General features: G+C 35.7%; 2 protein-coding genes across 4 annotated transcripts in view; both read left to right on the forward strand.

Annotated features, from left to right (window-relative positions):
* Nucleotides 1-3359, forward strand: part of LOC125061690 (putative oxidoreductase GLYR1 homolog) — a 72455-nt gene extending 69096 nt beyond the window's left edge. For all 3 annotated transcript variants that reach the window (XM_047667233.1, XM_047667234.1, XM_047667235.1), the window contains exons 11-12: nt 372-551; nt 1510-3359. In XM_047667233.1, coding sequence (XP_047523189.1) covers nt 372-551; nt 1510-1709 — 380 coding nt within the window. In that variant the 3' untranslated portion in view covers nt 1710-3359. The remainder of the gene's footprint in view (nt 1-371; nt 552-1509) is intronic.
* A 4419-nt stretch (nt 3360-7778) lies between these two features.
* LOC125061876 lies at nt 7779-15061 on the forward strand. The gene is made up of 5 exons (XM_047667512.1): nt 7779-7917; nt 9807-9876; nt 10243-10348; nt 11932-12126; nt 14831-15061. The coding sequence occupies exons 1-5, from the start codon at nt 7856-7858 to the stop codon at nt 15040-15042; spliced, it is 645 nt and encodes a 214-aa protein (XP_047523468.1). The 5' UTR covers nt 7779-7855; the 3' UTR covers nt 15043-15061.
* Nucleotides 15062-15661: the final 600 nt, after the last annotated feature.

A 15661-nucleotide genomic window follows, 5' to 3' on the forward strand; every position in this document is an offset into this window, starting at 1 on the left:
GTTCTATAAAAAAAAAAATTAAAATTCCTTCAGGGAGCGTTCAAGTATTACGTAACGCAATTTTTGCAGATTATTGTCCCCCCCCATGTAACTCGCCGTGACGTTTTCAGTACCCAAGTACAGTACTGTACCCAAGTATAGTAAAACGTTTCGTGACCACCTAGTGACTCTTTAGTTACTATTATGTGGCGTAAGTCGAAAATAATATTAACAATAACGCGTAATTCAATCCCCGCCCCGCATCGTAACGTTTTACAAAAGGACCGCCCCCAAAAACTCGTTACGATTGTACCACCTTACACATTTTTGTACCATATTCTTGCAATAAATAAATAAATTATTATTAATAAGTCTCTATATAATTGTTATAGGCGATATAGGAAACGCGTCAAAAATGAATTCCGTCCTGCAAGTGGTGGGTGGGGTCTCCTTAGCGGCGTTGGCTGAGGGCCTGGCTCTTGCGGACAGGGCGGGGCTCAACCAGGCCGATTTGTTGGATGTTCTAGCGCTCACACCGCTGGCTTCCCCTCATTTGATACTCAAGGGACGAGGTAAGAATTGTTTGAAACCTATTTCAAAAGGAGGGGATTGGATAATTTTTGATACTTACTACAAATTGCAAATAAATATTAAAAGTCAAATTTTCATTGAAATTGGTTCAGTAGGTTTGGTAAACCGTACTTGGTTCTCAAAATGATAGCTGTCAGAATTCTACGGAATTCAAAATCAGAGTATAGAAAGTATTACAAGTCCCCTTTAGAAATACGCGAGTACCCTGAAGGGGACTTGTAATACTCTCTATTTTCTGATTTTTAATTCCATAAAACTCTGATAGCTATCATTTTTTGGCATGTCAGAGATTACAAACCTTTTGACCAGGCACATTTTTCAATTTCAATAAGAGTCTGAACTTCTGTCTATTCATACATTTTATTTGTTAGTGGATGTTTTAACGGCGAGTGATAATTACGTCCCTTTTCCTCACAAAGAGAAAAAAAACGCTCAATCAAAGATAACATTTTATTTCTTTTAAAAGGTTAACTAAACCTGGAATTAGTAGGCAGTGATGCCAGGTAAATAATAAAATAAAGTAATTAAAGTTAATTCGATATATTGTTCGTGATATTATTCGAAATATTTGTTATTTTTGTATTGACTAATATATAATATTTAATTTTATATTGCCCTCAAATGGGTCAAATTTGTCCCTTTTTCGGTGGAAAACTTTTTTAGTAGCAACACTTAAGAAATGTCAGAATTCTACGGAATTAAAAGTCAGAGTATATTATATTTGGATTTTTTTATATTAATACCTATCAGGATCTATCAAGATCAAGAAACAAAAATGAATAAAGTATATTATGTTTAAATAAAAAATAATAATTTTTAATATTTCTTAAAAGAGCTTTCCAAGGAGACGATTATCCAGTAAGAATCGTCTCCTTGCAAAATGTGAGATTTCAATTAATATAAATTTATTAGGTAAATAAAAGTAGCATTTACTTTCAGCAATGATAGAGTCTTCATACTCCACGCACCAGCCCCTCAGCCACATGCAGAAGGACCTGAAGCTGGCGCTGGGTCTCGGAGACGCGTTGGAACAATCGCTGCCCCTCACCGCTACTACTAATGAGATATTCAAACACGCGAAGAGACTCGGTTACGCCAACCACGACGTGGCAGCTGTGTACATCCGTGCTAGGTTCTAATCCCGGTTAAAAGGAAGGGGGTGTAGGCGGAATACCGTTTGAGGTATGCTGGTGGCTTTTGGAATTACTAGTTTTTTGACTTTCGACGCGTTGGCCTTTTGATTATCGACGCGTTGGCCTTTTGAATATCGACGCGTTGGCCTTTTGCATATAGATACGTCGACCTTTTCACTATCGACGTGTTGGCCTTTTGACTATCGACGCGTTGGCATTTTGACTATCGACGCATTGGCCTTTTGAATATCGACACGTTGGCCTTTTGACTAACGACGCGTTGGCCTTTATGAATGATATAACGCTGGGATTTAAGAAATCTATTATCACTTTTAATTATCAAACGTCCAGCGTTATAGAAACTAGTGTTTCCGTCATCAGCATATGTCTGTCTCTTTCTATCTGTGAGTTGAGTGAGAGAGAGGGACAGATGCTTCGATTGCCTACGAGCTCTCTTCCTATATCCATCTCAGTTATTGGTTGGGCTTGACAAAGTAAAATTATGATTATTATTTCGTATTTGGCAAATGAATGGAAATGAAAGCCTTATTACATATTACGTAGATATACAATTTCTTTAATTAGGAGATCGCTATAATATTTTAAGAGCCTTAAATCATTAATGTTAAGAAATAAAGGACTTTTGTTTGTTATTGTTGTATGTTACATACAATTAGTATTTAAATGACTTAATCAAGCCCGCTGACCAAAAATTAAGTTATAGCTAACAGAACGCAATTAATACACGTTAATAACAAATATAAATCTCAAAGTTAGAAGGCTTTATAAGTAGCGTTTCAAATGTTGCGTTCTGTTAGGTGTTGGATTTGACGATCGATTTTTCAAAAATGAGGGTAGTCTCAAAATTCACAATGAGGGTAGTTATAAAATCGGTCGTATTTAATTATAAGTTAGTTATAATAGATAAATAAGTTCGACATTTTCATTTGCATTTAAAGTACAATAAAATATGTAAATACAAATATTTTGTATTAATTATTTCAGTTAAATATTTGAAGAAAACCCCCCTTATTTGACGTCAGTTAAGATTCTGATCTAATAAATTCACTATATTTTTTTACTATATTTATGCTATAAATATCTTTCTCTAGAAAACAAAAATGGCGGCAAATTTGACAACTGACGTTTTAAAATTAAATGCGTTAATTACAGTTAATCACAGAGTTTTCAAAAGTGTTGAAAACTAGTTAATTTTGTGTTAATTTTTTGCGATTAAACCATTTATATGAAAGTAATTTTAAAGGCCGCCAACGTACTTGCGAGCCTTCTCAAGTGCCCATAGGCGGCGGTATCACTTAACAACAGGTGAGCCTCTTGCTCGTTTGCGTCCTGTTATATAAAATAAGCCTTAACATACAAACATCCATCCGATTCAGTAATTTTGAGATTATTAAACAAAAAAAATCCACCGGGCGGTCTATTAACTGTTACTGTTTGAGGCCAAAAGGCCAAAAGCCTTTAAAATTGTTTATAGTGCGTGTGGCATACACGAACGATGAGGCATACACATTTAAGAACGATTCGTACCTATTACGATTGGTTATGAAACCATCGCTAAAATCTTAGATATATACCCATATTGTTCATTTATTAATGTAAAAGTCGAATATGTTTAAAAATAAATTAATTTTAATATTCATTGTTTTATTTATCTTTGAAGAGTCTAATGGGTTTTGTGCCTGACTTAACATTATTTTATGGAGTTCGAATTCACCGTTACAACTGGAACAAAGATGTATCTGTCGCAGCCAACTAGCTATTTTTTATATGAAGCTAATATCTTGATAAATCATAGATATATCGCAGCCAACTAGCTTAATCAGCCTTTCAAATAACAGCCTAGCCTTTCAACTAAACAGAGCCGTTTAACTAGCGGCCTGTAAGACATTTAATAAACTGGCTGGCTAATGCTTAGGCCATTCGTATGATAGAGTGATTATGTGGCAGAAATATAGAAGATGGAACATCTGACATAAAAAAAAGAGTGTGTGTACTTATGTACACGCGTTAGAAGTTATACTTCTTTGGCGTATGGAAAAAAATAACTAAAATGTAGTAGTGATTAACGATAAATATTAAAATTAATCAATAAAATTATTATCACTAAATACTATCACCGTCATATATGAAATTGATTTAATAAAAACACCAAAATAATATTTATTTATTCACACTGTTTGATTGTACTGTTACGAAACACGTGTTCTAAATATAAAAATACTAGAATAATACAACTTGATCATAGTTATTATCAATTTTCATGCCACCTAGAAGTAACTTCATTCTGTTAATTTTGTGTAACGGTGCGCGCGCATCGTAAAATTTCACTCTCATCAATTTTTCATAACGCGCCTAAAGAAGTATAACTTCAAAAATTAAATTGCTTGAGTCAGTCACAGTCAAGTTATTATTAGACTCTCATACTTGTTCTGAACTTTGGAATACACCATCAAAGTTGTGGTTTGCCGACGCCATATTGACAGTTTGAAGAGTTTAAATTCTTGCCGCTAGATGGCAGAAAATGGAACTAAATATAAAGGCTAGGCAAGTAATGAAACGTTATCGATCCAAGTCATTTGTCTTGCTGTTAGATCAACTGGCTGAATATATTTCAGGCCGCTAGTTAAACGACGCCGTTTAGTTAAAAGGCTAAGCTGTTAATTGAACGGCTAATTAAGCTAGTTGGCTGCGATATATCTATGCTTTATCAAGACAAGTCTTCATATAAAAACTAGCTGCCATCGCGAACTTCGTATCGCCTTAATATGATTTTTATACTATAGTCTACCTTTCAGTGAAACATTTTGCTATGCTACCCTATTGAGACTTAAATTTTTCGGAAGGATATCTTTTTATGTTTTTCTGTTTTTGTCTCCATATAAACCTCAGAGTTCAAGTCATAAAATATAAAAAAAAGTACGTGCGTACAAAGTACACATGACAGAAGTGAAACTTCTTTGGCAAACTAATTATTATGTCTTGTTCATATTTATACAAATCTAAAACTTTAGATTTCTGAGACTTAGAGGGAGGGAAAAGGGAATCTATGTTAGGAATTTAATTGTCATTAAAATTGTTGAAAATTAATAAAAATTATAAATTATTTTTTTTAAAATTTCTTCGATAATAAAAACACGTGGCATTTTTATTTATAATTCGTCATTTGAGATTTCAACAAATTATTTTGCACAAAATATAAAATACTAACATTTCATAAATTCTCTAAAAGTTTCATAAATAGCAAATATTAGATATGTACGAGTATATAAGTTTACTTGGATCCTCCGACCACTACCTGGTGCATACCGTAGTCCCAATAAAGCGTTGATCGCGCCTGCAGTTCTCAGCATGCCTTAGTGTCTGGCTCTACTAATCGGCTAATTGGGGATAACTACTAGTCTGCTCAATCAGGGGAAAGGACAAATGGAGTAAAATAATCACACAATGGTACCCAAGAGATGGAAAGAGAAAGAGAGGTAGACCACAAAAAAGGTGGGACGACGACATTATACAAGTCGCAGGAACAACATGGGGTAGAGTGGCCATAGAAAGGCCAGAATGGAGAAGGTTGGAGGAGGCCTTTGCCATCTGGCAAACGGACACGCAAAAGTGGAAGAAAAGTACAATATACGAAAAATAAAGGAAAATACTGGCATGTCCGAATAGAGGCTATAATAATAATAATAAAAACTAGTCTGCTACATAGTACTCCTGATGCCAGCTCCGAGTCTATCGCCGTCGTGCTACAAGCAATGGAATGCTATATGTCATACCCTGCAGTGGTTTCCATTCGTGGTAAATCTCGGTGATGGTTTGCTCATTCTTGCATTCTTCCTGTCTTATGGAGCTATATCAAAACCTTGGGATCACGCAACGGCTGTAAAGAATCCCAATGTGTCCATTGCTCTCTCTTTGCGTCTTCTCGCTCGATGATTCAGGGACCTAATAGCCTTCTATTCCGCATTGCGGGTTTTCAATGCCAGCAGTTCGATTCCAACAAACTGGTGTGTGGCAGGCCTTATTCTTCCTTGAAACTCAGATTTTTTTCTCTAAATACTCTTGAATAGTAAGTTGTAAGAATCAACGACTGTTAGGCACATAAAACGCAAATAACTAATCGGCTGGGGTATACGACTTCCACTTAATTAAAAAGAGAGCATACTCCTACCTCAAAGGCCGGCAACGCACCCAAGATACTTATAATCATTATTATTCAGTAGCGTAACAATAGGGTGGCAAGGCTGGCAAAATGCCAGGGGCCCCCGACCCAAGAGGGCCCCTGCCCAAGAGATATTATGTTCTATGAATGAATGTGAAGTCTCCAATACGCATTGGGCTAGCGTGGGGACAACAGACCATTCCCTCTCGCCTAAAAGAGGAGGCCTATGTCCATTAAAATAAATAAATCAGTGGCGCTACAACCTCTTTAGGTCTTGGCCTCAGATTTCTGAATCTGTTTCATGATCATTTTTAAATCTAATAGGCAAGTAGGTGACCAGCCTCCAGTGCCTGACACACGCCGTCAACTTTTTGGTTCTAAGACATGTCGGTTTCCTCAGGATGTTTTCCTTCACCGTTCGAGCAAATGTTAAATGGGCACATAGAGAGAAAGTCCATTGGTGCACAGCCGGGGATCGAACCTACGACCTCAGGTAGGTATGAGAGTCGCACGCAGAGGCCAACACTGCTAGCGTGGGGACTATAGACCATTCCCTCTCGCCTAAGAGAGGAGGCCTATGGCCATTAGTGGGACATATACAACGTGTAATTGAGTACGCTGAACATCTCGAAGTTTATTAAAATTAAACTGAGTACATTGATTTTTACTCATAGGGCCCCATCAAATAAATTTGCCACGGGCCCCAGATGTTATAGTTACGCCACTGTTATTATTGTGAAAATATTCAATATTTTAATCATAATTTTATGTTTGCGTGAGCTATATTCCAGCGATAAATTAAAAAATGATTACCTACTACTAAATCAATCAGATGTCATGTGAACCGTGTAATGACCTTCAATGCACGACAAATTAGTGCTATCCAAAAATATCATTTCGATTTACGTCGTACGGCCGCGGCATTGCTGCCGCAGTCTGCGGCCGACGATAAAAATTGTACGTACGACTTGGTTATTATGAGTTTTATACGGCAGGGTTCGTCAACTATTTTCATTCGTCAAATCTTTTTCGTAATTGCAGGGATAATAAAGCATTTTTTATTCCCATATCCATATAAAGTTCCATTTCAAATGTGTTAGTATTTACTTATAGCTAAATGTTTGTAGTAATATCCTCGCTATCTTCTTTTTAATCTCTACTGTACAAACATTATAACCTAATAACTTATGTAACCTTTTTTTTTATTGTATGATTTTGTATAAGGTTACGAAGTGTAAATAAATAAATAAATAAACATTACCTGCCCACCTCGTGTCCCTAACTTTCGTATTGATGTGAGACTGATCTTAAATTATCGTGATTCATATGCTCTTTTTCTTTTTCTTGTGTTTTTAGTTTAGTTTTTGTTACTGTTTTAGTTTTGTCTAAATAACTATATGTATTATGTATTTTTGACCTTCTTGTCTACCTTATCTAATTATTTTCTCACAGTGGTTGCCTCGAAGAGATCGCTCGAAAGCGATAGCCAAGTATCCTCCTTTTTATTTAATTATATCAATTGTATGTAAGTCACATGTGTACCCTTCTTGAATGAAGGCCTTCTTCAACCCTTTCCGGATCTCTTTGACAATACTGGTCGTTACCTGCTATTTCTATCAAGTCATCAGTCCACATTCTTTGAAAATTAAAACGTTGTACACACCTGCAAATCGCAAAACATGCAATGCCATGAAAGCACGACTTTATGAAAGAATCGAAATTAGACAAAACATCAGTTGATAATGTTCTTCCAATGGGAACATGGAACGTTTCCGTATAGAATCGTAATCTAAATTTTATTAAAAGTGCAATACGCCATTTTGTTTTCAATAAGAACTTTTTCGATTCTAAAAAACCATAACTATTTTATAATCTGTTACAAAATTTAATGAGACGTTTTGATATTTTGTAATCGTTTTTATTTCCACGCGTTTAGATTTTTATGTGAAAATATTAAATTACTGAGTAAGAAATGTCCTTTTTAACAGAATATTTCGATGAATATCGACAACATCCTATAAGGAAGACACAAATGTAAGTAACATATACTATTACAAGTAAAGTTTGTAGAACTCTCGTGTACTACTGAGTCGATGATATATTATTTTATATATGTGTAATTATTTAACGTTTTGTCTCACGGGATGTGCTATATACATAACGTAAGTATGTTCGTAACTTCCGCAAGGAGAATAATATATATATATATAATATATTTGTGATATAACCGTTTCTATTTGAATAAAGTGGAGTGGGCAATGGTCACATATCATATATATTTGAGCTATTGAATTGATTTAGAAAATTTCATTAACTGAAAGCAAATTAAATGAAGTTAAAAACTTATACTGCTGGTGGAAAGGTTTCAGATGTCACGCAATTTGCATATATAGTGAATATATGTTAGTATCTGATAACTAGTGGCACATGCTTTTTCGCTGATAGAAAGAAAATACTTTAATATACACAATAAAAAGGATTTTTATGTAAAATTAAGTGAACTAGGATTTTCTGTGTCGTGGGCAGCCCTTTGAGCTATGATTCTATATTGTCTTTGTCAACAAATTAATGCTAACAGAAGCACAGAAGATAGGCCGGGAGATAGTGGCACAAAATAGTGGGTCATTTGTACCAGTATGGCGGTTCTTCAGGGGTCTTATTACGCAATGTAAAAAAGAATAATTATGGTCATAGCGCTGGAACCGGCTGCTCAGTCGCGTGGGCGTTAGTCGAACTCGTCATATTAATTAGTGTGTCAAACGATTTGTTCCACAAAATTCTAGTATTTTCCAATAGTCTATAAAAAATAAGAGGCGGCAGTGTCATGCCGCCACCTACTCGCGTAAAAGTACACTTTCTTGGATTTGACTAAAGTAAGGTAGTGAGTCCCGTATGTCAAAATCCAATTTGCTTTGGACAGTTGTCAAAAGTTGTTACCGCTGGATTTTATAGCGCCCTAGCTGCTACTTGCTGCTGCTGCGAACTTCGTTTCTCCTTAATGTGATTTTACTTAGCCTACCTTATCAGTACCAACATGAAACATTTTGCTATGCTACCCCAGAGACTGTTCGGTTTTCCATTGTAAGATTTTAATTTACAAATAAAAAATAGGGGTTGATCGTAGAGGGGTGAAAATTAAGGGTTGTATGTTTTTTTGTATAAAAAAATAAAAACAAAAAATTTTGTCAATAAAAAAAATTAGGGACCACCCTTAACATTTAGGGGGATGAAAAATAAATGTTGTCCGATTTTACGAAAACCGGTCGAGCCATTTTGGAGGAGTTTAATGACAAACACCGCGACACGAGAATTTTATATATTAGATATATTAATAATATATTCAGAAACTCTGTGATCTGTAATATATTTTCACTACAGTATATCTCGGAGTTCGGTGTGCTTCTTAGCAAACGCCTCCTCTAACCCTTTCCACTGTTCTCTATCTTTTGCGACTCTTCTCCAGTTGTTGCCTACTGGTAATTTGAGTTCGTCCTCCATCTTTTGCGTTATCCACCTTCTTTTGTTTTCCGTCTCTAGGGTACCATTCCGTCAATATTTTGCTCCATTTTTCATGGGGGCTCCGTAGTATATGACCCGTCCATCTCCATGTAATTTTGTCTATCTTAGTGAGAATGTCTGTCACACCTGTATTAGCTCTGTCTGTGTTTTTTTGCTTGTCTAACTTTCTTATTCTCAGCATGCTTCTTTCCAAGGCAGTATGCTAGCATGTCCCTGTGCTGGTAAGAGAATGCCCAAGTTTCGCAGCCATAGGTAAAGCAGAGAATACAGGTGTTAAAGACTTTGCTCTTTTGTCTGTTGTTTTTATGATCTCCCTCAGTGTTTTCTATTCTTATTTTGATCTCTTTGGTGGTTATATCAGTTGGAGTTATCGCGAAATAAATAATGATACAAATAATTTGCAGGTGTCGTCCGGAAAACCGTTGGGCACAACTCGAAGGCAAGTGGTTGGACCCTAAAGTAGGATCAGAAGATGTAAGAATAACTCTTATTTAAATATTTTTGAAGTTATACTTCTTTAGGCGCGTTATGAAAAATTGATGAGAGTGAAATTTACGATGCGCGCGCAAATTAACAGAATGAAGTTGCCCACGGAAGATGCTACGGCATTGGACAATAGAATTTATGTTACACTTAATGTAAAGAATAATAATAAATATTTATTTATTTAATTTTTCAAATGTAAACTGAACTTTATTGACTATGACTCCTTGTCCAGTCTTTGATTATTTAATTGTAATTAATTATTTGCATGCAATCAAAAACTATTTTTAATAATGCCAAAGAAGTATAACTTCTTACGCGCGTTCATAAGTACACGCGCCCTTTTTTATTTTTTAGAAAGCATGGTCCGAAGAAGAGATAGAGAAATTCATAAAGGACACTATGAGGAGTCTTCGCGGCCAATCGACATACTTCAACGACTATTGCGCACATCTTTCACAAGGTATAAGTATATATACTTTTAAAGCTAAAAGCCAGAGGGCTCGTGGGTGCGTTGCCGGCCTTTTAGCTGAGATATTAGCTTGATATTGCTGATACAACGACAACCATTGAAGCGGAATATGATTAAGGGAGTATTAAGATTATCCATAGCGCTAAATCACCTGCATCATGAGAACACCCCACATACACACCATCACACAACACAGCCGAATTAAGGATTACTTAGATAGTATTAAATTTTATTGATTTTTTCCTTTTGTAAAAGTATGAACATTTTTGTTTATTATGTGTTCCATCTTTGGCTATATGTTTACTATAATTGTTTTTTATTATATATAATTTATGTTACCTGTAAGACCCTTACTCCACTGCTCCGGTCCGGCATCGGATACCGGAAAGAGTCATGAGACAAATATCGGAAGGCCGGATTGTGCTTCTCCACAATAATCGATACTTGTATATTTATCTTGCAACACCTATATTAACTAAAACCCATATACTTTATTTTATTAATAAAACTTTCTAAATTCTGAATATTTTATTGCCCTGGCAAGTTTATTACTTTTTTTTATATAATAGTTTTGTATAATAAATAGTTCACAATAAATAATACTATGGTATAAAAATATAAATAAATAGCAATATAATTTGGTTTGGTCCAGGTTATCCAGATTCTTTCAAATTAAACAAACTATCTATAAATAAACCTGTGAATAATAATTTATAACGTCTTGGAAGTATCCAAGTAGGATATACTTGGACCGGTAAAACACCGCGTTTCGATCTAGCAAGTTATCGGATCGTTAAAAACCGGATGCCGGAGTAGTGGAGAAGTACTTAAGTACTGTTGTGAGTTTCTAAATCGGATCGGTAATTAACGTTTGCCGGACCGGAGCAGTGGAAACGGCCTAAGAGTACGAAATAAACAAATAGTGCATTTATCGAGGGCATTAACATCAGGTGAGCGTCCTGAACTATTACTATGACTTAAGTAATTTGTTTACTATTCAATAAACGATTTCTCCTGTAATCAATACCTCTTCTACACAATGTATGTCTCGTATATGCAATACTATTTTTGATCTCCCATTTGGCTTAATTCGGTCAACGTTATGACAAACATCCGCATACAACATTTATTGTTTTCCAGCTTTGTTCTCATGAATAATTGCTTTGTACTAATAATACGATTTGGTCTTTGTCTCCAGAATTAATAATTATATAGTACAAGGATTAACAGTGTTGGTCTAGTGGCTTCAGCGTGCGACTCTCATCCATGGGGTCGTAGGTTCGATCCCTGGTTTTGCACCAACGGACTATCTATGCGTGTGCGCATCTAATCTCCTACTGATCAGCCTCCTGTGCTTGACACTCGCGGACTTTTTGGGTCTTAAGACAAGACTATTTCCTCATTATATTTTCCTTCACCGTTCGAGCGAATGTATTTATCATTCAGCGCACACAGAAAGAAAATCCATTGTTGCACAGCCGGGGATCGATCCTACGACCTCGAGAGACGCACGCTGAAGTCACTAGACCAATACTCTATACGCTTAATAAGTTATTGATAATTTATTTTTATAGAATTCAAAACACGCCCATTCAAACCACGCGAGAAAAAGCGCCCACGCAAGACAGAAGAGAAAGTTGAAGAGGCTCCACCACCGCCGGCTCCAAAGCTCAACATCAAAGACACGGAGCTGATGAAGGTTGCCAAGGAATTATATGAGAGGGATATGAACAAACCCACCCTCGAACCTTTAAGGACAAATTTCAGAAGTTAGTATTTAAGAATCTGTAATTGGAATCCAGAAATAAGAAGAAGAAGCGAGTCTACTCCTCCCTCAAAGGCCGGCAACGCACCCACTAAAAATGGGTGTCTATGGGCTGCGTAGACTGCCCTTTTTGGTCGTCCCGCAAGCTCGTTTGCCCCCCTATTTAAAAAAAAAAAAAAAAATCTAGCGTAATTTTTTCTGTTTATTCCAAATGCTTGTAACATTATTTGTTGATTATTTCGTGGGCATTAGCATGAGGTCTTCATGGTGGGTGTACCACCACCTGGGTGTATAAACCTTGATTTATTTAACGTTCAGTGACGCATATCGATGCGGCATTTTGCTCAAGCAGAGATTATGTGGGACTCAAACTTACAACCATACCCACTAAACCTGACGGATGCCTTCAGCTCCCCAATGGACAACAGCTGAGCCCTCCCCCCACCAAACGCGTGACTCCTCCCACGCCTTCAAAACTTTTTCTTAGAGCAGATGTGTGAAAGCACGGCGTCACTGCCCCGGTCGTCTTTTGCCTTTCTGCTGGAAGGTCTTGAAGGCATCCCAGGGAAGGCATTCCGTCATTGTCAGCTTCCACCGGTCATAAACCGTGTCTCCAGACGCAGGTCTGTGACCAGATTCCCAATAGCTAGGATGTGGTGCCGTCTTTAGCTCAAGCTGTATCCCGTACTTGTATCTGCATCTATTATAAGTGTCTTAAAAATAAGGAACAATTTAGGTGTATGAAAGTAGGTTTAATAATAACTTTATTTATTTTGCTATACAGGGTTATAAGTAATTCGATGCAACACTGAAAAGTGCACAAAAATCATAATACATAAAGGCCAAAAGGGTTATATTTTTAATTCGCAAACAAAATTTCATAACGTTTTTTTAAGGTATTTTAGTGAAAAAAATCTCAAAAAACATTGAAATAATATAGTTTTTCGTATCGTATTTTTAAATTATGGTCAATAATCAGCGTTTAATCGTTTTATTGATGAGATTTGAATTGTTACGTTTTGTAAAAAAATTTAAAGTTGCATTTTTGACTTATCTTCTAAACCCTAAAAACATAATGATAAAAAATTGTTGTTATTGGTTAAAATAAACACAATTGGCCCTATGACCTCCTAACGGTAATACGTCGAATTACCAATCATTCTGTAATTTAATTTCTATTAAATTTAATATAGAATTGTAAGTATTTATGGATAAGGTACCGACTACAATTTGAGAAAAACTAGCCAGTCATATAATCAATTTATCTTTCAAAATCACATTGATTTGTGGTTGACAGATCTGCATCTGGACTCTGTAACTTCCAAAAGCAACCTCCCAATTCCAATCGTGATTTTGTATTGGAACATCAACGCTACGCAGAAATAAATCAAACGTTCTCAAACGTCAGTATAACTTCTTGAAATTACAGAGTACCAATGCTGGTTTGGTCTAGCAGTATGTAAATGATTTTATGATGAGTCGTAATAATGTATGTTTTGTTATGCATTCTGTGTGCGCGGACGCAAGAATAGTAAGTATGTGTTTTTGTCGCTATGTTGGCAATGTAGCGATTGCATATGATCACAAAATTATACTGCTAAATTGTTGATATCACGTCTATATTAATAATATTTTCTTTATTATTTAACATATTATTCATTTAAAAATACCTAAACATAACAATCAAATATACAGTATTTACAATTTTGTTAACCAACATAGTAATAATAAAAATTATTAAAAAGAAAATTAAAAAAAAAAAAGTTAGGTCCCTGTGGCAGTGCACCTTAGACACTGGAAGCATTACCTCGCTGTATTGCGATACTTAGACGGACCGCATGTTGCAGTCAAGACCGACTGCAATATGCGGTTTGCTCAGGAGCTGCTCGAGCGGTCCGTGTATTGCGAATATGAATTTAGTATGGAAACTGCAGATCGCCGTGCGGCGACCGCATGTTGCAGTCGGTCTTGACTGCATCATGCGGTCCGTCTATGGCCCGCTTTATACGTTGAGCGAGGAAAGCACCACCAGAAGTCACCGGTACTACCTATCTACCAGGCGCAAACTTAAATCTTTATCTTTTTGATACTTACTTATAATGCTTTAGGCGCGTTATGAAAATTTATGAGAGTGAAATTTTACGATGCGCGCGCACCGTGACACAAAATAATAGAATGAAGTTGCCCACGGAAGATGCCACGGCATTGGACATAATTTAAAAACAACATTCGAATAATAGTAGAATTTATGTTACACTTAATATAATAAATATTTATTTATTTAATTTTTCAAATGTAAACTGAACTTTATTGACTATAATGACTCCTTTTCCAGTTTTTGATTATTTAATTGTAATTAATTATTTGCATGCAATCAAAAACAATTTTTAATAATGCCAAAGAAGTATAACTTCTTACGCGCGTACATAAGTACACGCACCCATTTTATTTATTCAAGCATATCTACGATCATAAGTCTATACTATTGTGTATAGGCATCTCCTGGCATAGCGACCGCCGATGCGAAAACCGCTGTGAGAGTGCGAAAAGTGAGTTACAGAATCGCAAGGCAGGTGGGATTATGGCCAATCTGTCCAGTTCACTTGCTTTATTCAAACTCGCTGCGCCCAGCTATTTTTCGATATGTCCAGCCGTAATTTACATTCTGGTGATTATCCCCTGATAAATTACTATATTTAATTTTACAGTTCTTGGGTACGTGCGTCCATGCCTTTACAAGACCGGTATATCAGAATACCAGAATAGTACAGCAAGAGTTGCCTATGAAATGATTAGGGATGACAGGATACCACGGTACCACGCCCATAATGGGTGTCGCCCTAGATGGGGTCTCCCACCAGAAGGTACCAGACAGCCAGAGTTGGATGGAGCTCCTTTTGATGGGGAACGATTGTATTAATTCTTTGGCTTTGAAACGGCTTTTAGGAGGATTTAACCTGTCTATGAGTTATTTTTGAAATCGAATAATGTTATTTCCTCGTAGCTTCTAAGAAGCTTGGAAGCACTTTTCTAAATTGTTTATGTATGATTGTCCAAAAATGTATCGGAAATTTAAAGTAATTTGGTGATAATAAACGGTCTAAAAAACTACCTAATGTACTTATAGCGTACTCAGATTTGTTCATTATATTTAATTGTAGATTAATATATAATCGATGCAAGATTTAATGCCCCAATTAATAACTTTTATGACTTAAGGCAGTGAATTAATCACTTAATGAGCGACTCTGAGTACGATTGTTAAATAAACCCCAATTTGGATTTAGCAATATCTATAATATATCATTCAATTTTACTTTACAATATTACAAATAGATTTCTTAATTAAATTTAAATTTAACGGAAATAAATGTGAATTATTTACAACCAGACGACCATTGTTAACTTCTGTAAATATAAACTTCTGTTTTTACATATAATAAATATATATGTTCCAGCTGTGTTTATTTATTAATAAGTTTTAAAACAACGTGTTTATACAAAACAATATGACATCACAAATTTTACACATATATTAT

Source organism: Pieris napi, chromosome 24 (genome assembly GCF_905475465.1).
Source record: "Pieris napi chromosome 24, ilPieNapi1.2, whole genome shotgun sequence".
Classification (NCBI taxonomy): domain Eukaryota; kingdom Metazoa; phylum Arthropoda; class Insecta; order Lepidoptera; family Pieridae; genus Pieris; species Pieris napi.